At 36.8% G+C, this 25085-nt stretch overlaps 1 protein-coding gene across 1 annotated transcript in view; it reads left to right on the top strand.

Moving 5' to 3' along the window:
- The window catches only part of GALNT9 (polypeptide N-acetylgalactosaminyltransferase 9), a 257614-nt gene that overhangs the window by 62860 nt on the left and 169669 nt on the right, over nucleotides 1–25085 (top strand). Inside the window, exon 2 of the mRNA XM_063454393.1 lies at nucleotides 5701–5881. Coding sequence (XP_063310463.1) covers nucleotides 5701–5881 — 181 coding nt within the window. The remainder of the gene's footprint in view (nucleotides 1–5700; nucleotides 5882–25085) is intronic.

The following is a 25085-nucleotide window of genomic DNA, read 5'->3' as shown; positions in this document are numbered from 1 at the left end:
CGACTATTTCACTCATTTAACTCTCTTCTTCGCCCTATTGTTCCTCCTCCACCTACAAACTTGACCGCCTCAGACTTTGCAACTCATTTCACTGACAAGATCTCTACAATCAGAGAAGAGATCTCTCATCTTTCTTTTTCCCTTTACAATACTTCCCCTAACCTCAATCCATCTGCTGTTCTATGTTCATTCGCACCTGCTACAGCAGAAGAGGTTTCTGATCTGCTCTAGAACTCCCGCCCCACCACCTGCTCCCTAGATCCAATTCCCTCATATCTCATCCGTTCTCTGTCTTCTCTTTCTCGACCTCTCACTAAAATACTCAATCTCTCTCTCTCCTCTGGCATATTTCCATTGCCCTTCAAACATGCAACTGCAACCCCAATTCTAAAGAAGCCCACACCTCATGTTCAGTCTATCGCCAAATCCTGCCGCTTCCATCTCAAAAATATTGCGTGCATTCGACCCTACTTAACGCCATATGCGACTAAGGTGCTGGTCCATTCCACTGTCCTTTCTCGCCTTGACTACTGTAATCCACTTCTCAGTGGGCTTACGTGCTCCCAACTTGCGCCGTTACAGTCCATAATGAATGTGGCGGCGAGGCTCATCTTCCTGTTCGCCTGCACCTCCCATGCCTCACCCTTTTGTCAGTCCCTGTAAGATATAGGGCTCAATTTAAAATTCTGGTTCTAGCTTTCAAATCTCTACATAATGCAGCTCCCACCTATCTATCCTCCCTAATACACAAGCATGTCCCGTCTAGGCCCTTACGCTCTGCTGAAGACTTATGTCTATCTTCTGTCCGTACTCCCACCTCTGATGCTCGCCTTCAAGATTTCTCGAGGGCTGCACCGTTCCTGTGGAACTCACTTCCCTCCTCCGTTAGATGCTCACCCAGTCTCAACTCCTTCAAAAAAATTATTAAAAACCCACTTCTTCATAAAAGCGTATCATTTATACTGTTAATAGCTCCCGACTGATTCCTCTCTTGTAACTATCATTAGTCTAATACTATCCTTACCTTTTTGTGTCATTTTACCCCTACTCCCTCTAGCATGTAAGCTCATTGAGCAGGGCCCTCAACCCCTCTGTTCCTGTGTGTCCAACTTGTCTGGTTATAACTACATGTTTGTTTGTCCACCCATTGTAAAGTGCTGCAGAATTTGTTGGCGCTATATAAATATCATAATAATAATAATAATAATAATAACCCAAGAATCCCTAATTTCTAGGTTTAAATGTATAAACTCAGAGGAAGAAAATGATGGGAAAAGGGGCATTATGATTATTTGCCTTGTTTGGATTGCACAAATGTGTTATTACATATGGAGGAATGTATGGATTTAAAAGGCTCACATTAATTCTGAGATACCTTGTGCTTAGGTTCAATGTAAATGGAAAACAAAAAAAATCTCATTAAATCTGCCTGCTGCTTCGGAGATATGATGCGTTTGCCGTCGCCTACTTGGTTTTGAGCAGTTATTCCGAGACAGATGCAAATTCAGGTGCATAAACAAACTATTCACAGAATGGAGTGAGGGCTGCAGGAAACAGAACTGCTGATAACTGTCTCTTCATTGATACAAACCCATGCTGCATTCATCAGCCGCGTGCTAGGAAGGGTCAGAGCACCGACACATAATGCAATCCCTGAGCGACAGCAGAACTAACATACATTTGAACAATGAACTATATAGGATTGAATAGGACTGACAAATACTTAATTGAAAGTAAATTAACCTGTTTACATTTCAGGCATATTTTGATGTAGGAGGTTATTCTGTAGGGCCATCTAGACGTAAAGCCGTCCTGTCACTTGGCAGATTTTAATAAAGATAAATTAATAATTGAAAAACTAAACTGCCTGTTGTATTTTTTATTTATTTTTTTAGATTTATTGGTTTTAATCTTTTGATATATATTTTTTTATCTTTATGCTTTTTATATTTTAAATAAAAGAGTGGTCATTTTGTCTTGAGTATGCCTATAGTATTTCAGGCTCTGCCCTTTATTTTGTCTGTCAGGCATTAAAGGCTGATGATATAGTAATAATGGCAAATTTGCACATGAACAACAAAATACAGCTAACATCAAACATGTTACAGGGTGTTCTGCAGAGTAGTGTTCGTTATCTCCACATAGAAAAAAAATAAGAAGCATAAGGGGCATGACACAACATCATGATTAGGTTGCACTGCCATTTTGTCCAATTTGGGGATAAATAAATACCATTAAAAATGTATTGCAGATTCGAAACTGTGTGAACACATCACTTTTTGCAAGAAAATGTACCCATGACCAATATGCTTTGAATCATTGGGTTTCAGTTATTAAACCGTGAGTTGTGGCGAGTTCACCATTGATTTCCATGCTTAATCCACAATAAATGAATTGGGGGGGGAAATCATATTCAACTCTGGATAGGCAATCTGGTGGAACCCACTAATTAAAAAAAAAATAATAATAAAAAATAAAAAAACAACAATGATCTATTTGGTAATTCAATATTTAATTGTTTGCCTGGTAAAAGCTTCATGCCTTTTATATTATCGCTGGTAAGTCACAGGATGCTCGCTAAACATTCAATCATTGCAAACTCAAATCTGAATGGCACAATTAATACTAAAATAGCTGATCTGGAAAACCTTCCAACTCGGCTACAAACACAGTTTGGATATTCTACCCCTTTAGCTTTCAATTTGCTACAATTCAGATTTTAGTTAATACATTGCAAGAGCACATGACTTGATATTCACTATCCCTTGTTATCGAATCCCTCCTAAATAGAGGCTGTATGGCTTGTAGAGGAGCTTGGAGGCCAGCCGTCTTTCTAGAGACTATGGGCACTAACAGAGCATGTGGACACATCGGGGTTAATACAGTGTGTGACACTAAATGACCAAGTGGGCATACAAGGGAGTTGATACTGTCTACATTTTATGTTATAAACTCTGTCTGTATCTTGAGTTATTTTGTTTGTAAGTTTAATTTAATAAGTGCAGACTGCCACTCTGATTGTGTTAGTTCTGTTGAGACACTCTGGAACCAGGGGTGCGTGGAATTGTATTAAACCTGTTAGTGTCATCAATTGCTATGTGTTATCCTTCCCTTTTGTTTCGTAAACAGATGTCCTCTTCAATAAAATATACATTGTTCTTCCTTGCTAAGTCTTGTCTGTTATCTAGAGAGAAATGTAAAAGAGCTATTCCACACTCAGTGTTGAGGAAGAAGAAAGGAACTGAGTCCTTGCAGATAGGGAGAAGGCACAAACACAGAAGCAGTTCAGTCTATCATCATTGTCCAATGTTGAATAGTTTTGGATAAACAATATGGAAGTGAAACTTCTGCAATGTCTCAATAGTTGAAGATTGGCTAGGCTTTTGGGTAGAGACCCAGTTTTTCCACAACCCAGACGTTTTGAAAACAAATTAGGGGGACTGTACCTAAAGACTCTTTATTCCATAACTACTCGAACAAGCTTTAGTGATTATGGCCCTTAGAATGCCCTTTCAAGGAAAAAAAACAAGTTCTGAGGTCAAGCAACATATAGCATTATGAATACAAATATATAGTTTTCGTTGTCCAAGGGCCATCCTCAATATGATTGTCACCCTGAATGAATACTTAACAAATGGACAATCTCAATTCTAGATTATATTCAAGTGCTAATACATGCCAAAGTTGTTTAAACTGGCCCTAGTCTCACATCAGATAACAGTGACATAAGAATTCTCATCATATCGGTCCATGTCTACTAAATTCTTTTTGATTCTTAAAAAGTAAAAATGTAGAGAAATAATTCAACAGAACTAAAAATATAAATTGTTAATGTTAAATGTACTTAATCATCCAAAAAGAAATATAATAAAATGTATTACAAATGATCTTATTTCCCATCACCTTAGCAAATGTTCTCATTCTTCTGGGTGATGGGAAGGTCTACCCTCTTGAAGAATCCTTAATGTGCACACAACCATTCGTTCTTGGTAGTAGAAAAGGCACTGAACAGAGTTGATTTTTAATTTCACATTAGATAATAAAAAAATCTTCTAAAGCGGAGCAACATTTTATAATAAAAAGCACTATTTTTCACTTTGCCTTCTTCCTGAGGTAGACTTGCTACAGATTTTCTAAATCTCATTTTTTAAAAGGAACCCATCAGGAAATAGCTTAAATGACATTCTAACATAAATTGAGATTTGCTTAAACTAAACCTGTCATTCACAAAAATGTATGGTTATTTGCTTTTTTTAGGCACTAAAGTGAGTGTAAATCTATGCATGGATGAATGAATATGTGTATATATATATATATATATATACACATACATATATATATATAAAGAGCAAAAAGAGTCCTTGCACACAAGCTAAATATAAACAAACAAAAATGCTTTGCCGGGTGCCAGCCAGGGTTCAAATATCCAAGAATTTCCAAGAAAACAATACATGTAGCTGCACTCACGGTTGGAGATAAAAATCTTCAATGCTTTATTTCTTTCATTAAAATTAGATCAACGTTTCAGTCGAGCTTGTGGACTTTCCTCAGGATCCTCTTGATCCTGAGGAAAGTCCACAAGCTGGACTGAAACGTCAATCTAATTTTAATGAAAGAAATAAAGCATTGAAGATTTTTATCTCCAACCGTGAGTGTAGTATATAATTATTTTTTTTGTTCCAATGGAATGAATGCGTACAAATCAATAACATAGTACAATTTGTATGTTTGTAGGCAATATGCCTTTTAGACTTGAAGATTCATTTCTTTATTAATGGCAAATAATCCAAATTTGGATCATACGAATTCCCAAACTCCAAGCTGAAATGTAACTGAATCACAAACCAAACAAATTGTGCAATGGATGAACATGTTTGTTTTTATCTGTGATTCAAAATTTCACCCATGGGATCAAACAAAGAGTTGATTGATGGAAAAAAAGGTTATTGATAACCAGGGGACAGGACAACCACTAAACGTTGATTCTATTCACAGGTCAAGTGAAAACTAACCAATAGAGGGTATAAAAAAGGAGGAGCAGTAAATAAATCTATATTTATATATTTATATATTTATATATTTATATATTTATATATGTTCATTATATATGTAATAAATATGTAATATATAAATATAGATTATTTACTGCTCCACCTTTTTTTTATACCCTTTATTGGTTAGTTTTCCTCATTTGATCTGTGACATAAACGGAGAGAAAATGTGTCTATTAATATTATGATTATTTTATTGTTTATATAGTGCCAGCAAATTCCGTAGTGTACTGCAAAATATACACATAGGTTTTACATTATGTATATATTTTACACTATTTGCCCATGTTTGCATCCTTGTTGTTCATCTGGTTTGTTTCTGAATCATTTTCCATTAATGAAATTCGGATGAGCCAAATCACCATATTGGGTTCTCCTAAAACTTTTGTTATTTTTGGACAAAGTGGTTCAGCCTGAACAATTTTTTTTTCCATGGTGTGCCAGCCTAATGGCTAGCCCAATGTATGCAAACATTGTTATTGTCTCTAAAGGGGTAACATGACATGGTGTTTTGTAAATTTCTCTGTAAGAAGAGATATTTCGGAGTGATATCTGTTACTGGCAGCTTCCTTGACCTTTCTTTTGTAGTCTATGATTCAATTTTGAATGCATTTTTTAATTATTAATCATTATAATAATCTTCTTTTAGGTTTAGCAAAGCCTATGGGGCTTGTGGAGGGACCAGGGGGACTTGGACAAGGAGGAATGGCTGCTACTTTAAGAGACGATAGCCATGAATCAGAGACTAAATATGAAGAATACGGTTATAATGCACAACTCAGTGATCGCATCTCTCTGGATAGATCAATTCCAGATTACAGGCCCAAAAAGTAAGTGCCTTTAAATTCACTGTAATGTTCCTTGGAAATGTATTTTGAACTGTAAATTTGTTTCCCATGGACATGAAACACTAAATAGTTAATTTACTAAACAGATAAAAATATATATAGGTCTCCTTATTTCACTAAGTATACCCCAATAAGTCTACACGTTTAGTCATCTAAAGAACTTTATCAAGACCGCACAATAAGAACAACAAGTTTTTTTTGTGCAGACTTGATAAAGTTCTTTGGAGGATGAAACACATAGACTGTTGTGTTATTACATTATCCCAAAAATAAGTGTCTGTCTGTTGTTGTATTGAATCCATACAGAACCAACTGATACAAAGAATTTTGAAGTATTAAGCTTAGCCCTTCATTTGACTGTAGTTCAGTGGCCTATGACATTTGAAACCTTGGAGCAGTTGCTAGCGATATATGACAGCCTGTATTTTTGAGGTGCAGCCAACTAGGATCCCATCTTATAAGGAACCCCTATTTAAATAAAAGTCCTCATTCTACAACACACACAACGTTGGTCCTGTGGCCATTTGGTTCCTACATTCATCACACAGGTACTATATGTATCTGGAAAAAGTGGACATTATGTGTTTGGGACTATTCGATTGCTTTACTTTGGACAAGTGTACTCAAATGGCTCTTTGGGTTTTCATTTAATGGCTCTATGTTTCTATCTTTAATTTCATTGCTCTTCTAGTTATATTTGGGTGGCCTTTATTTGTGCTTCCTCTGTTCTAATTTGCGTTGTTTGTGGCTGCTATGCTAATGTGATTGCTTACATTTTGAAGGGAGGAAAATAAACCTCCACTTGCCTAGGACCTCAACATAAGGGATGGTTCTGCATTTAGACAAGAGTATTCTTATAAATCACTGTAATGGCTGAAGAAAACAGGTCAGCTCTCAGAGGTCCATGAAAGCATGTATTCTCCCTGAAGGAAGGGAGTTTAACAGTTGAATTAAGTGTTTCAGTCAGACCCGTTGCCATAGGTGTATAAAATGAAGCACCTTGCCATGTAGTCTGCATTTACAAACAATTGTGAAAAAATTGGAAAGCCTTCCCAGAAGAGTGGAAGCTGTTATAGCTGCAAAGGGGGAACCAACTTCATATTAATGTCTATGTATTTAGAATGCAATGTTATAAAAGTCCCTGTTGGTGGTGTAAAGGTCAGGTGTCCCAATACTTTTGTCCATTTAGTGTGTATAGAGTCTGTTAAAAACTGAATTATTGTATTCATAGAATGGATAGCCCTGTTCTACATTGTCAGTACTAGAAAATATCTAGTCCATAAAATCGATATACAGTGCGGAAATAAGGGGATAATAGTTACATAGAAATATGAAGCAGATTAGCAATTAAACAACTGTACATATAAAGATTCATAAAACAAATAGAATATTAAGCCCCTAGTTAAATAACAGGGGAATTATCTTAGCAGGGGTTATTTAATTTATGACCCTGGTACACTTACATTCCCTTAACTAGTTGAAAATGTATAAATCTATAAATTATTATTTTGTATTCAGTCTGTGCACCAACATAATTGTTAAGGGCTTGATGCAAGAACTCATTTTTCCATAGAAACATAGAAACATAGAATGTGACGGCAGATTAGAACCATTCGGCCCATCTAGTCTGCCCAATTTTCTAAATACTTTCATTAGTCTCTGGCCTTATCTTATAGTTAGGGTAGCCTTATGCCTATCCCACGCATGCTTAAACTCCTTTACTGTGTTAACCTCTACCACTTCAGCTGGAAGGCTATTCCATGTATCCACTACCCTCTCAGTAAAGTAATACTTCCTGATATTATTTTTAAACCTTTGTCCCTCTAATTTAAGACTATGTCCTCTTGTTGTGGTAGTTTTTCTTCTTTTAAATATAGTCTCCTCCTTTACTGTGTTGATTCCCTTTATGTGTTTAAATGTTTCTATCATATCCCCCCGTCTCGTCTTTCCTCCAAGCTATACATGTTAAGATCCTTTAACCTTTCCTGGTAAGTTTTATCTTGCAATCCATGAACCAATTTAGTATCCCTTCTCTGAACTCTCTCTAAGGTATCAATATCCTTCTGAAGATACAGTCTCCAGTACTGCGTACAATACTCCAAGTGAGGTCTCGCCAGTGTTCTGTACAATGGCATGAGTACTTCCCTCTTTCTACTGCTAATACCTCTCCCTATACAACCAAGCATTCTGCTAGCATTTCCTGCTGCTCTATTACATTGTATGCCTACCTTTAAGTCATCAGAAATAATCACCCCTAAATCCCTTTCCTCAGATGTTGAGGTTAGGACTCCATCAAATATTCTGTACTCTGCCCTTGGGTTTTTACATCCAAGATGCATTATCTTGCACTTATCCACATTAAAAGTCAGTTACCACAGCTCTGACCATTTTTCTAGTTTACCTAAATCATTAGCCATTTGGCTTATCCCTCCTGGAACATCAACCCTGTTACATATCTTAGTATCATCCGCAAAAAGACACACCTTACCATCAAGACCTTCTGCAATATCACTAATAAAAATATTAAAGAGAATGGGTCCAAGTACAGATCCCTGAGGTACCCCACTGGTGACAAGCCCAAGCTTCGAATATACTCCATTGACTACAACCCTCTGTTGCCTGTCACTCAGCCACTGCCTCACCCATTCAACAATTTTGGAATCCAAACTCAAAGATTGCAGTTTATTGATAAGCCTTCTATGTGCAACAGTGTCAAAAGCCTTACTGAAATCTAGGTAAGCAATGTCTACTTCACCACCCTGATCTATAATTTTAGTTACCCAATCAAAAAAATCAATAAGATTAGTTTGGCATGATCTCCCTGAAGTAAACCCATGTTGTCTATGATCTTGCAATCCAGGATATTGAAATCCAGGACATTCCAGGATATTAAAGAGTTCTATGTTGATATAGCAAAAACTATCCTATAAGGAGACCACGGGATTGAACAAACTGCAGTTTTCGATTGTATAAGAAGGAAAGTGCTATTACAGCACAAGCCTTGTTCCCTTCACAATGTCAAATATCCCCTAGCTTCATACATAACTACTTACCCTGCATGTTCTTCATGGCTGAGACAGATGTGCAAAGTGAGTAAAATCCAAGTGCTGATGCTTTCCTTGAAGAAATCCCTCTTGTTTCTGGATATTATTAGATTGCCCCGGTTCTCTAATGCCTGACTGTTCCTAGAATCCTGTTAACCCCATAACAAACACTACCAGTACTTATCAAGCAGATATGTTAATTTTACTGTTACGTATCGAACAAGTACTTCTTCTCATAGACTTTGCTGAATATTGCTTATAGCTTTTTCTTTTCCAAATAGAAAAAGAGTTATATTTTGCCCGTTTCCCGTCCATTGGATTCATTATTGATTTTGTTCTTTGTTTGGCACCAGTTAGAATTTCTAATTAAACAGTGGCCTTAATTAGAGCACAAAGCACAGAGCATGGATCTTGATTATTAAGTCTGGCCTTTGGGAGAGTGAGCCAGGAACTGGTAAAATCCAAATTAAACAGAATCATAAAACTAAATGACCTTACCCTAGGTCCCTCTTGTTACGCAATTTATCCTGGCCTATTAAGTGCAACATTTTTGTTCAGAGAGAACATTATAGAAAATGTTGTGATTAAGCAGCACAACATGTGTATATAGTGTGTGTTTAATGTGTATGCAGACAGACACTGGCACACATACACACCTTAGTAATGAGACACATCCTAACACACATACATACAAACTAGAATGCAGACAAACATACATTAATAAACATACAAACACACAAAGCCACTCATGCAGACAATGCTAACAGAAATCCATAGACACACATTAGCACATATACATAAACACACACTCAAATGCATAATTGAAAGCACACTATCTAGCACACACATATCTAGCACATTCACAAATTCATAGAACACACTAACACCCATCCACATACAGCACCTCTCAACACTGGAAACTATGAAATTATAGCAGGGGGTGAGCGGGTCTATGTGGGCATGTGAATTATGGTATTACACTGTTTAGTAAATCTTCAAATTCAAAATGCACTTTTGAAGCACAATAGGCACAGAAGGAGACCAAATAACTGTTTTCTTCTTCAGTGTTGTGCTATTTCAGGACATGCGTTATAGTAAATGAATGAGAATATGCTAGTATGGTTAACAATAGGTTACATGGAATATACAAGAAGTCTTAACAGAATATCTCGATTTCTTGTATGCCCTTTAAACAATATCATATAATCAATATTATTTAAGTGTTACAAGACTGCCATGATCACATCTTGGACAAGCACCTAGATATGACTTCAGTGTCACAGGTTAAACGTGTTTGTTGCCAAATCACACCTTAGGCGCAAAAGTTCAGGTCATTAACAATGGTCTTAGAAACCTTGTCTATATATTGGATAGTCTTCCAGATTACAAAATGGAGGACTTGCTTGTTATCCCATATTAGATAAAGCCCCAATGTTGGGACAATTCTGCTGAACATAGGACAGTTAAGAGGTATGAATCCATAGGTAAACTTTGACACAAATTGACACACAACCAAAGAGAGAGCTGTTTAGTACATTCCCAGATATCTTGAGTTGGGGCTCAGTTCACTGGACATTAGACAGGCAGCAGGAATCAGGATATGACCTCAGGGCATTTTACATATGTTTATTTGTTTATCTATCCATCTGTCCATCCATCCCTCCATGCGTCCAGCCTCCCAGCCAGCCATCTGTCTATTCATCCCTCTCTATTTCCTTCTCTTTCTATCTGTCTTGATTTTATGTGTTAGTGCTTGTTCTTACATTACTGACATGAATCTTGATATGATGCTCATTAAGTAAACAAACCATAGTTAACATATATTGGTATTGTGTTTGACAGCAATCAAGAAAATACAATGAAGTAAGTATAGAAAGAGCTAATACAAAACATATTACTTATAGTAAAGAATGGCAAAAAAAAATTACAATATAAAAGTGTAAGGAGAGCTGATCTAGGTATAAAATAACTCACATTAGATTTTAACTGGTCAGTATATTATTTTGCTAGAATTTCAGCTAGATGGATGGTTTAATCCTAAACACTTATCCTTGAGATAAGTGCACCTTTTAATTTGCTAGGCTTTCCTTGTCTCAAAATTTTAGGTCACTGTTTATTTTAGTTACCTGTCAAGAAATGAACAGGGGACTTGTGGACGACCATGGTGTGGTACTGTGGTTACAGTGAAGCTGACTATGTACACACAAGTTCCCCTTACATACATTGCAAACTCAATATAATTACAAGCTTGTCAGTATGCACAACCTTTTCAAATAATTTTAGATTATTTTCCATTGAGTTTGTTTTTAATATGAGTAATTAGGTTATCAATGCTTACTAAACAATTCTGTAATTTCCAAAGGGAGCAAAAAGGCTACAAATCATTTGTTTTGCTAATTATGCAAAATTATTACTGAAATTCTGCTTATTAGGCAAACCATCGCTTTCCGATCCAAATGTTGCCAAATAGTATAATGAATACTCATGTGTAATAATATTTCACATTTAACACTATATAGACATAGCGATTTACTAGAATATAAATAAACATTAAAATAGTATCACCACTTAAGGGATCCAGTAGAACACAATAGTGTATTTCTGAAATCACTAACGTTCAGTACAATTTTTGGTTAAAACAAATTATTACAGGGAAAGCTGTAAGGTTCACGTGGATTGATTAGATAATATTGATTCACAAGAAGAGTTGGTTGTTAAGAGCAGATGTTGCCTAACCCATACATCCATTCTTCTACCCTCACCCCTTCTCCCACCTTCCCTTAAGCTTCCAAGATGATCAGCTCACTACACTAGGGCTTCTTCGTAACGGCAAACACAATAAAAAAAAAAAATAGAGATATCATTCTCCACTGTTCATGCTTTGAGGTACGATTTATATGTCCTATTTAGTATGGACTGTATTGACCATTGCATCCAAGAGTCTTGTGTCCATTACAAAACTATTGATGCTGTAACCCCGGGCTTTCTTTATATCATGTTTTACATACAAACTCAAACAAAAATAAATATTGTCAAAAAAAAATAAAAAAAAGCAGATGTTGCCTTAATAGTTTAAAAGTTATTTTCAGACTGGGCATTTGGGCTGCGAGAGTTGCAGACACTTTGCTGATGGCCAACGCACTCAATATGTATAGCAAGGCATGAGTGAAACTAGCTATGAGACAAAAATATGCAATAGTCAGATAGGGCTGTCTGATGTTCTAATCTGTTTCCCCCTGGAATTACTGATGCCCCACTGTTTGACATATTATGTCTTGTGCTACTTTAAGAATTGATAATTCCCCTAGTATTCTTATAGCAGGTAATAGTAAGAGCAGTAGCAAAGTCAGGAACATGCTAAATGGGTAACAGTAATTTATATATTAAAATATCCTGAAATAGGGCAGAACATGAGACAAATAAAAGGCAAACATGTGGGAAGCAGACTGCAAAAACAACCTTCCCTACTGAAGCACTTTGCATTTTCTAGAGATGGTATGTAGCAGCACATTAACATACTCAAATTTTATGGCCCACTTTACAGGCTCTCTCAAACTTTTTTGTCTATATTTTAGTTGTTATCTCATATTCCCATATTTCCAGCTGTTTTCCTCTACCGTAAGAAAGCCTACTCCTTGGAGCCACTGGTCAGTGGTAAAAGCCATGCCTAGACTACAACCCATAGAAAGTCTGAAAGTCTTACTTAGGAAATTACGTTAGCTCTCCTGAGCTAAACCCTGCAGTGAATAACAAGCTCATTGGCTGAGAGCGTCAAGCTAATGAATGTGTTCTGCAGAATCAATTTTGTTTTACATTCTATTGAAGAATGGGTCACTCTTAGTCTGTAAGCTAAGGGCTGCACTGGCTGACTCAGCTTAGGCAGAAAGTTTTCGGCTCTCTGGAGACAGGGAGCCCCTCCTATCGGACCTAGGTAACAAGTTAATCTGTTCTAAATTGGTTTGATTATTTATATTGAGGTTGGGGGTGCCAGGGTCCACTTGTACCATAACCACTACAGTGTGCTGTATACTGGTTGGAGTGTTCTTTTTTTAAACTGAGTTGCATCGAGATATCACACAACTTGCAAAATGTAGCCCAAAGTAATCAAATTGAAAAAAAAAATCTCCACTTCAGCTAAATTGAGATTTTTCAAGTCAGTCATCAACACTTCATAGCTAATTGTTCTGGGTTTCCTACACAAATCATGAATATCTTAACGATGCTTTGACTCCCGTCACTTGAGAGAATATGTTGAATTCAAAATAAATGGAGATCAATTCTATAAGCAAATGAAATTGTTAGATAATTCATTCATGGTTAGGCACTGTTGAATGTCAGGGTAAATTTTTGTAATGATAACTTATCTTTTTGTCCTTTCTGGCCCTGGAATATTTTCTTGCTCTGTAGTTTTATTTTATTAATTTGACTAACTATCCTTTATTCTTTTCTTTCTTTCATTCTGCGTCTGTTTCATTGTTAGCAAGAGACAGAGTACACATTTTTCATGTTCAGACCTTTAGAAAATAGTGGTGACTCTGGTGAGTTTGAAACTCTGGCAGATGTCAGTCCATCTGTCTGCTTATAATCAGCCATTGCCTTCACATTGGAAAGTCCCAAATGAATAGCTTTAAAGTTTCTGCTTGCAGACATTATCTGGTTATAAACAACATATGGAAAGAAAGCATCAACATCATCCGAAGGCAGGCAGGTTGCATTACTGCACATTGCATCCGAAAGGGAAGGATGAGGAGTGAAAGAAACATAATTATCAAATAAACACCTACAGATGCCAGATGTTACAGTGGTGAAGTTCCATGGTGATCCACCGAGAAGAGAAACTCTGCATCTGTATGCCAACAGTCCAAAGTATAGCAAAGATAATCAGTATGACCGACACTCTATTTTACCCAGGAGTAAGTCCACTTTTGCTTAAAAAATATATTTTCTGTATGTTTGCTGGTATGTTTCCATCATCCACTTCTTCTGCCACTCCAGTGATTTATCTTCTGGCATTTTACGTCTGTCTCTTTTCCCTTTTACAGTTCGCATTTAATTCCACTTCCAGTTCCCAGTCTTGTTTGCATCCCTTTCTCTATCCTTTTTGTTGTATTTTCTCCAGATTATAATCACTCTCCATCTGTTCCTGTTGTGGAACCACGTCAAATGGATGACTTCTCAACCTCTGTCCCTCTTTGATCCTCTGTCCATTACTCCCTATTCCTTGGCCTCCCTTGTGGTTCATTGTATGCTATGTACACCTACCTTTCTTCTCTGTTACTCTTGTTACTCCTCTCTGTTATTCTTGTATGCAAATACCTTCTCTGTATGGTCTCTTTCCTGTATGGCTCCTGGGTAAAATATTCTCACTTGATATCCCTCAAGACAAGGGCACATTGGCTCAGTTACCACTGTAGCCCATGTAATTATCAATACATCTTATATATGTGTGTCAGTATAGGAAGGGTCATGATAGCAGACCGTGCCTCTTTTTAGGTTCTCACTGGATTCACAAGAAAGAGACGCACCAAACATATGTTACATCTGGAAGTGTATAAATTTAACTGTGTGTGTCTCACTCTGCACCTCCCGCAACCCCTTTTCTTTGGGAAATTACACACACATGCTTACATTAATATATAATATATACACATTCATAGTCACACACACACACATACATTCATATATACACAGACACATATACATAGATGCACACATTGATATACACACACAGAGACACATCTGAAAAACACACACACTGATATATACACAAACCCATATACACAAAGGCATTTATATACCCACACAGACTCGTACCTACAGACTAATTTCTACATACACACACATTCACATACAAGCAGAGTCATATACACAAACATGTTCACATGTACCTGCACACTCATACACACATCAATGTTTTATATATTTTTTTCACAGTGAGGTTGGCAGTGAAGTCCACCCAGCCTCTCCATTCTTATCTTGAAAGGGAGCTGTAGTGGAAGTACTCTGCATGGATTGCCTCCAAATGCAGCGCGGCACTGATACCAGGGCTGGAGTGATGTCACAGCCTGGCTCCCAGCATCAGTACAAGGCACATGAGAGGTGGAACTACCGTGGTCGCAGGGGTCGCAGCTGCAACCGAGCCCGTCAATCGAAGGGGCACCTGTGGACCCCTGCAACCAAGGTGCCTGCCAGCCATGTGTTGCGGCTCCGGCCTGCACGGTGTAACCGCCAGGCCTGCACGTTAAGGTGCCCATCGGGTGACCCATGCTGTTAGGGCTACTGCACTTTAACAGCACGACTGGGCCCCCTTTGATGACATCAGAGCGCAGGGAGGAAGTGAACGCCAGGTCACTTACTCCCTTCAATCACAGAGCCCGCGCGGGAGGAAGAGATGAGGGAGTCAGAGTGGGAACTCTGACTCCCATCCGCCTGAGCCACTGGACCCCAGGGAAAGTCACCCTCCTGCACCTAAAAGGTAAAAAAACGGGAGGATGACTTAAACATTTTGTATGTGTGTCTATATGTATGTGTCTCTGTGTGTGTGTATGTGTGTGTCTGTATGTATGTGAGTCTATATGTGTGTGTGTGTGTTTGCACGTATGTGTGTGTTTGCACGTATGTGTGTCTACATATCTGTGTATATGTATTTGTGTCTGTATGAATGTGTCTTTGTGTGGGTCTCTGTGTGTATGTGTGTGTATGTGTGTGTGTGTATGTATGTTTGTATGTATGTATGTATGTATGTGTGAGTCTATATGTATATGTGCCTGTATGTGTGTGGCATGTGTGTGTCTGCATGTGTATCTGTTTGTCTGCATGGGGGAGGTGGTAGACGTATGGGCGGGGCAATTTTTACAAAGGGGTCCCGTGGTTTCTAGTTAAGCCTCTGTAGGCACGTAATAGTTACACATAGAGGACACTGAAACACACACACATTTATACACAGAAGACACTGACACATACACATTTACACACAGAGAACCCTGACACACACACAGAGGTCACTGACACACACAGTTACACACAAAGGACAAACATATTTACACACAGAAGACACTGACATAACATAGAAGACAAACATAGGGAACTGACACACACAAACACTTACACTCAGAAGAAACTGACACACACACATTTACACACAGATGACTCTTACACACATGCACATTTTCACACAGATGATACTGATACCCATACATACAGAGGACACTGACATACAGACATGCATTTACACACAGAAGATACTCACTGAAACACACACACATTTACACACATAGGAAACTGATTCACACACATTTACACATAGGGGACACTAACACACACTCTCACTGACAGATGCATTCTCCCTGATTTCACACTCACTGACAGACACACACACTGACCCACACACATTCACTAGCAGACACACACACACTCACTGATAGATGCACGTATTGACACACATTCACTGACAGATACACTTACTGATTTGACTTTGACATTTATACACTTACTGACAGATACACATTCTTTCACACTCACGAATTATTATTTTTTTAATTATTTTTTATTTAGGTCTACCCAGCCTCCCTACCTTTGGGAGAGCTGCAGTAGATCCTTTCCCTGTAGTTCAATGTGGATCTTTCCCCTGACGTCCAGTGTGGATCCTATCCCTGTGGTCCAATGTGTGCCTGCTGCCATCTTCATTTGCTTCCAGTACTGCTCCCTTGCACCCTGTTTAGTGATGCTGGGGCCTGAGTGACCTCATAATCCATCTTGTTCTCATACCCCCTAGGGTACACATGCCACGGGATGAGAAACTAGAATTAAAGCATGCCTCATGCAATGGGTACCATGTAAGAGAAAAATGCAAAGTGTTATGTTGTGTTGTGTCATTAAATGACACTTAGACTGAGCACCAAGCATCCTTCATACTGGTATTGCACATAGATGAGGCTGAACTGCATCTCTGATTCCTGCAATGCCTCTTTTTCTGAGGCAACTCCTGTATTTGCTGTTAAGGGCTCCCTGGTCAGTGGTGGTTGGCTCCATATTCATCCCTGTTAATCTGACCTTGCATTAGGACATTACATTTTAGGCAAAAAATCATGACCTCATGCTATTTCAGTGGGTCCAATGATTGGATCAGTTATATAATTTTCATCAGGCCGCTGGCAACTGCCCACAATAAATTGGTTATTGCTACAGCACTGCCTTCTGCAATGTAAACTAGATACTGGGATGAGTCTGATGAAGATGTTCTGCACAATTAATTTTGTTTCATAATCCATTGAACAATGGGTCACTGATGCAATTCTACAGTTGAAAAATTAGTCTCCAAGTTAATGTCATGTACAAATTTTGGGTCAAAAAAGGTTAAGAAAAAAGGTTAAGAATCAGTGCATGTTTTTATGTTTATATTTTGAGAATATTTACTTCCTACAAATTCCAGTTGGTGATTGCTTTCTTATTATATTTGTTTTATAAAATAAAGTGTTTTTATGTAGTGTACCCTTTGTTCCATTACACTCTTCCAATTGGGAAGGTTTCAATAGCCTTGATTACATGACTGCTCACTGTTTTTTGTTTGTTTTTAATACTACCCACCATGCTAAGTTTTTACATTTTATTACAATGTGTGTTGGGCACATTAAATTGCCCTTTTATTTGTTCTATATCGACACTGTTTGAACACCATCTGGAGCTCATACATCTTACATGTCCTTTACTTTTTGTACACACATTGATTTCTATTTTTAGTCTCTATGCTATTTTATTATTATTTACTATTGTTTAGGAGTAAATTATTCTGTTTTATTTCTTCTTGCAGTCTGTATATTTTATTCACATTTAGCAATTTTTTTTTATTTTGACTTCATGTTAATACACACACAGGCTTATTCACTAAATGGAGCATGGTGGAGAATAGAAAAGAGATTTGAAATCAATGACTAAAAAAATCTGAAATGATCTGAAAAATTGTACTATTTAGATATTTTGAATCTACATGAGCAAGGTCTCCCTGGATGGATACTTTCACTCCACAGACTGATACCTCATGACCGTGTGAGTGTATATCAAGAGATTATCTCCCTCTTCAACTTTTTTCCCTTTCATATCCTTTCTTCACTTCTTCTCCCCCCCTTATTCTACCTTTACCACTTTTTCAGAGGTGGGTGGTGAAGTTTAATCATGGTGGTGCCTGCCTTCTGTAATCATGTATCTCTATGCCCTAACTTCTTTAGGATGTCATGACGTGTTCAACATCATAAATCTCTTGATACACATGTGGTGAACTACAACCACTTTATAGAGATCCAACTCCATGTCTGATACCATTAACCAATGTCAGTGCTAGAAGAAATATAATGTTCAGGCCTTTCTTTTAGGGATCCAACATCTATTAAACAAAACAAGGAGTGATGTCAGTATGTCTGAGAGGTCCATACCCAGGAAATCTTTATATATTTAGTTGTTTAACCTCTCGGCAGAATCTCCAGCCATCAATAAGGGATGACTAAAAAGCAGAACTATCATGGCAGAAACATCATGTTTTTTTTGCCCGTAACACAGTCCCACCTGCTTTTCTGGGTCAGCCTACACTATCCATATTTTCCTTACTGTATTAAAGGTGATATTTTTAGAGGTCTTTGTGTCTCTGGCTGTTTATGTGTTCAAATTAATATGCTGAATTTATGAATTCTAAAGTAAACATTTTTATTCTCCATAAAAAATGCCAGCACTCCACAATTACCATTTTATTGAATAACTCCAACATTTTTATTCTGCGGCAGTGCCTTGCTTCTGCACTGATTTCAAGGACAGCTCCTTTTTTGCTGTTACTGCATATATCTTGTACATCCTGTGCATTCCTTCTTTAAACAGACAATACTTTCTTGTACAGAAACTTCTTTATCTTGTTGCCAAATTCTTTGAACATCGCAGACTATCTTTTAATCATATGTCTCCATGTAATAAATGCAATGCAAATGTATAACTTAAAAATCGGTGTTTTAATCTAACGTATGTAAACAATTTTTGCATCAGTTAAATAGTTAATTATTTAAATTGCTTCTGAGCAATAGCTGCACAAACATGTCTAAAGCAACACTAGCTTAATGAAAATGTGGTATGATATCCAGAGATATTACACTAAACAAATTATTTCCATCATTAGAGATTGCATTTACTTGGATTATACAGTTTGCTTATTAAACCAATCTATGTATTGGCGCAAAGTATCGGAATACATTCATGTAATATATATATTTACAATATTTTTCAACCTTACATGAGATTATATATGTTTATGATGGTATTAATTACTTATCTTAAATCTCATAGGCATAACTATCACAGTCATATAACTCTTGTTTCATTAGAAGACTGGCTTTGTGGTTCTTCAGTAATATTTCAACTGAATCCGTCTTGCACTGTAGGTATGAAGATCTCAAGTCTTGCCAGCAAATGTATAAATTAAAAGTTATACAGAAGTTAGTTTTTTATTCCTCGTCCAACATTGGCTGTTTAAAGAGATAGGGTAATTTTGTCTTTTCTAAATTACCAAAGTGGCATTTCACAGCTATGCATAGCCTTGGGGGAATCTTTGATGGAGGTTTTACTGCCACGCAGATGTCATGAAATGTACTGTCATGCAATGGCAGGTGGACTTTAACATTTTCAGTAGTTATGTGTATGGCACCGAACCTGGCATTATATGGGTTAACATAATCCCACTTATGTAACATCTTTTTCCTTGTTTACTGCACTGAAAGGTCTTCAACCCTTTTGGAATAAGATGAATTGTTTATTCATATAGTTGCTAAGAGCTAATTACATTACTGTGAAAGAAAGGGATAGATAAACATTTTTTCTTGACTGTGCTAAATAGTTTTTGGACTCAATTAGTCATTTTTATAAAAAAAAAAAAAAAAAGAAGAAGCTGTTTGCTCTTGAGGAAATTAGCATTTTAAGACTTCAAATTATTTTCCTAAGGATTAAGTTACAGAGGCATTTTTTGTGCGACATCCAGAATCTCCTAAATGCTTGTTATATACTTCAAAGACAAACTGTTACAGGGAAGATTGTTAGAGTTGTGCAAGTGTGCTGATTTGTGCTGTTATCAAAGCTCTAGCAGGTTCCAAAGAAAGAAATGTGATGGTTCCCTGGGGCCTACGTGGAGACTGCGAGGAGAAGATAGCTGAGTTTCTCTCTGCATACAAAGTTGTCGCTTCACAGGGATGGAGATTTGGTCAGTGTGGATAGATGATCGATAGATAGATAGATAGATAGACAGACTGACAGACTCCAACTCCATGCTAATAAGAGGAATAAAATATTTTAATCACTAAAGAATCTGATTTACTTGCATTTATATGTGTGTTTTCTTAATTAATGTAATTTGCAGAGCTTTCATTTAAGGGAAAGGTGGCAACACTTGACCTACATGTCATGGACAAATGGATAGCCTTACTTTGAATGTGAAACTTGCCCAAGTGAGCTAGGCAAGGCCAGGAGAACATTGAGATTGCAGGCCACCATCTCAAGTACATCCCAGTGTTGGGATGATTCAACCATCAATTCCGCAATCTCGCTAGTCAACAAGATGTAGCTATTAATGGGGTATAAAATAATCACTTTTTTAAGGGAGGAGGGACTTTGCCATGTTAACAATTTACTTAAAGGGACACTATTGTCACCAAAACAACTTTAGCTTAATGAAGCAGTTTTAGTGTATAGATCATGCCTCTGAAGTCTCACTGCTAAATTATCTGCCATTTAGGAGGTAAATTACTTTTGTTTCTGTTTATGCAGCCCTAGCCATATCTCCCCTGGCTGTGACTGACACAGCCTGCATAAAAAATGGTTTCATTTTCAATCAGATGTAACTTACTTTAAATGTTTATATTTCCTGCTCTGTAAATTGAACTTTAATTACAAACCTAAGACTCCTGCAGGGTCTGACAAGCTGTTAACAGTGCAGGGGATAAGACATTCTAAATGAAACATGATTTGCATTAAAGTAAGTATAAATATTAGATCACTATTTACAGGAAGTGTTTAGGAAGGCTTTGTAAGTCACATGCAGGGAGGTGTGGCTAGGTCTGCATAAACAAAGTGAACTCTTAAATTTAAAAGTGAAAATTGTTGAGTGATACTGCAGGGGCATGATCTATACACCAACACTAGTTCATTAAGCTTAAGTTGTTTTAGTGACTATAGTGTCCCTTTAGCTGTAAATCTGTTTATTTGAATCTGTTCATATGTGTCATTTCTGAAGAAAATACATGGAATTTTATGACAATTACTTTCCAGTCATTACAAATTACTATTACTTTACTTCAAAACACAAGACATGTAGCATCTGTTTAAGTGATACCAGTATTGTCATAGCTGCTTTAGTCTGTATTTTTTTCAGTTGACTTCCAATTGACCGGTGTATTCTTTTACTTCCGTTCTTTTGCATTGCCTGCCTTGGCCACTGTCTGTAACCTTTAGGATAATGCCACTTGCCTGCTAATTTCCTGAATACTGTGAAAAAGCTAATTATCATAATAACAAATGCTGTTTCTGATGTTATTTTACTATCAGCTATCTATATGTAGCAATATTTTATCTTATCTATAATGAGCAGCATGGAACTTTGTTTTAGTCAAAAGAATAGATAGAACAAAAAGATAAACATTTAAAATTGCTATAGATCTATGTTTGATTTATATTATAACGAAACCAGCTGTAATACTAAGATCCCTGTGCTCAAAATAAATGCTAATAAACCAATTAGAATACAAACCTAAAATAATAGGTAGACTACTTTGAATTTTTTACCCGAGCCGATAAACTCTCGAGTATAGCAATAATACTCAAAAGGTTTAAGCCAAAACCCAAAGTAATCTGAAATAATGTATGCCTCTGCTCTGCTGGTGAGAGAAGCCTACCTTAAAGGCTGTCAAGATCCATAACAAGATCCCGGGACTCAGCGCATGCTTGTTATGGAAACCAAGGTGTTTGTACATTTGTATTTATATAAATGTCGGTAATTAGATGTGCCTTCCAATTTCTCACCAAACTTTGACCATCCTGCAATGAAAGCTATTCCCTCTAGAACCGAAAAGGTTCTGAAAGGTCATCTTTTAAACTTCCAGGTACAAATCTCTAGTTATACGTGAAGACCTCACTGCAGAATTCTTGCTGGTGGAAGTACACCTAGTTTCTATTGGATTTCTTTACCTCCTTCTGTATTCATGTTTCTTTATACGCAAATGTTTTTGCACCTTTCACCAACATCTGGCTGACCTCATTTAAAAAAAAAAAATCTACGTATTGCATTTTATTTTTTTTCTGGAATAAATACATATTCCTTGTGAGATATATGGGGAGTTCGAAGCTGTCTTGTCCTACCATAAGAGCCCTTTGAACAGAGCTCGATACATTGTAGATATACGAAGTCTAGATCCAGGAATATTATTCATATAATATTTATTACATATGAATTTTTGTCTCTGAAGCATTAATTAGAATTCAAATGGACTTCAAGTCCTTTTACTTGATATAATTAAACTAAGTGCATTTCACAAGGGTCTGAGATTCGGAAACGCTATGAAGTCCCCTACAATAAGTTAAAAGAGAGTGGAAATTATTAGCAGTCCCCCTGATGATTGTAGTCAGTTTATTTATAATGGGCTCGTTTTCAGATTGTAAGGATTTTAATGTGAATTGACTAATTAATGTTATCAATATCAGCATTCACACATTGTTAGACTTGTACAAGCCTGTTTCACAGATGGCAATTAAACATCTTCCCTGAAGCTACTATTCAGACCAAAAGACCTGATGTTTAACCATTCATGGAAATTTGTGTGCAAGTCTCAGCTTCTTCTTTTTGTGCCTGTACCACTCCTCCATGGGACAACCCTGAAGCTAGGAGTAAAAGCAATTGGTGCATTACTTTCTTTCTAGGTGTAAATAACACAAATTGTTTGATCTTCATTTGCCCACTTACCCCTGAAGCTCTTTAGAAACTACTATTCTGACATGATTTACTAAAGTGAGAATTCAAAGTGAATTCAAAGTGTATTTCAAATTTAAGACCAGAGTAGCCAAACTGAAAGCATCACAGATATTACGAATTTTTCCAGTTCGGCTATTTTGACTTTAAGTTCGAAATTTACTTTGAATTTTCATATTAAGGAAATAAACCCTTTACTATCTTTTACAATTGTCTTTTTACAGTCATTTTGGCCCAATCAATTTCTGATGTCAAGGCCATTTCCATACAAGCCTGCAAAACAAAACTAATGAAGACATCACAATAACTCATAGACAAATCTAATCCTTCTATTAGTTTACGCCTAATTTCATGCTCAAAGCCGAGCAGTCTAGAATTTCTTTACTAAGTTATTGTTTAGAACTTTATTGATAATCTAATCTAGATACCAACTAACCTTCCTGCAAAGTATTATTTTGTCACATTATTATCTATACTCCAACTTGGACCTTTCTTTATGTCTTAATACTAAGTCTTCTATTAATCAATCCCTTAATACATGTGAATGATTCTATATCTCCCTTCCTTCTCTACAATATATATTTAGGAGTTGAGGCTTTTTTTTCACTAGTTTTGCTAGCGAAACCTTGCGTCATTGTAGTGGTTATTGCTTGTATATATGTAAAACCAGTCATTGTAACTTTAACATAGTCTGTATAATATGGCTCAGAGCTGTAACTAGAACCAACATTATTATAGAGCGTGCACTGCTATTGATGTTTCCTTACCAAGTATGCGTTTTAATATTTCTTTCTTCCCCTTTACCACATAGGTTATGACATCCATATTACATTTCTTCATTTTAAAGGCATTTTTACATCTGCAATATTCATAGTCCTCTTTTCCACAAAAAAGTCAGTTAGAAATACTGGCGAGTAACATGTTGAAAAAGAGAAACAGTATATTTGAATTTTCTGTGGTGGGCTATAAGGGACATTTAAAACCACTTGTAGTCCACCAACAGCTAGAACTATACATGTTGCCAAAGCGATAGGTCTGTTCACATTCTATTCACAGTTGGCACTGTATGAATATGAACTGTCTGTCTTTTTGTCTATCTAGAACTGAAAATGTGGACAAAATAGAAACACCTAGAAATATATTCATGTCAAGGACCGAATAAATGGGATAATCATAGTTTGCTTTTCGCATATTTTCATGTTTTCTTTGCATAAGCTGGATATAACAGAAATGTTTAAGGTGAAAAATAGATATTTGTTTGAGGGATCAATGGGCTGAAATTCTACTTCACACTCTGTACTCCAGAACTTCCCATAGTTGGACATCTTTGGCACACAGGAAACCTCTTTTTATTCATTGACTTATATGCGTCTTTATTTATGCATTTATTGTGTGTTGTCCTGAAACGGTATGGCTGAACAATGTTCACACCTGGTTCTGTAGAACAGCCTTTTTTTGAGGTCTGTTATATGACCATATCACTAGGTTAAGAACTACGTAATTTAAACCTAATGTCTCCAACAAGATGACTTTACATGCAGTTTTGGAATCCCTATCATGTCTAGCACGTGTGTACTGACATTGTGGATGCAAAGCATCCTTAGGCTTTTTCTCAGCCTTTAACCTGTCCACATGTAGGTAAAGGGGGCCTTCTCATGCCATAAAACTTTTGTCCTTTACTCAGAGCCCCACGTTTTGTGCTCCATACACAAGGTAATACAGGGAGTGCAGAATTATTAGGCAAGTTGTATTTTTGAGGATTAATTTTATTATTGAACAACAACCATGTTCTCAATGAACTCAAAAAACTCATTAATATCAAAGCTGAATATTTTTGGAAGTAGTTTTTAGTTTGTTTTTAGTTTTAGCTATTTTAGGGGGATATCTGTGTGTGCAGGTGACTATTACTGTGCATAATTATTAGGCAACTTAACAAAAAACAAATATATACCCATTTCAATTATTTATTTTTACCAGTGAAACCAATATAACATCTCAACATTCACAAATATACATTTCTGACATTCAAAAACAAAACAAAAACAAATCAGTGACCAATATAGCCACCTTTCTTTGCAAGGACACTCAAAAGCCTGCCATCCATGGATTCTATCAGTGTTTTGATCTGTTCACCATCAACATTGCGTGCAGAAGC

The sequence above is a fragment of the Pelobates fuscus genome, chromosome 5 (genome assembly GCF_036172605.1).
Source record: "Pelobates fuscus isolate aPelFus1 chromosome 5, aPelFus1.pri, whole genome shotgun sequence".
Lineage (NCBI taxonomy): Eukaryota > Metazoa > Chordata > Amphibia > Anura > Pelobatidae > Pelobates > Pelobates fuscus.
The sequence above is the reverse complement of the archived record's forward strand: the minus strand, read 5'-3'. Positions and strand labels throughout refer to the sequence as shown.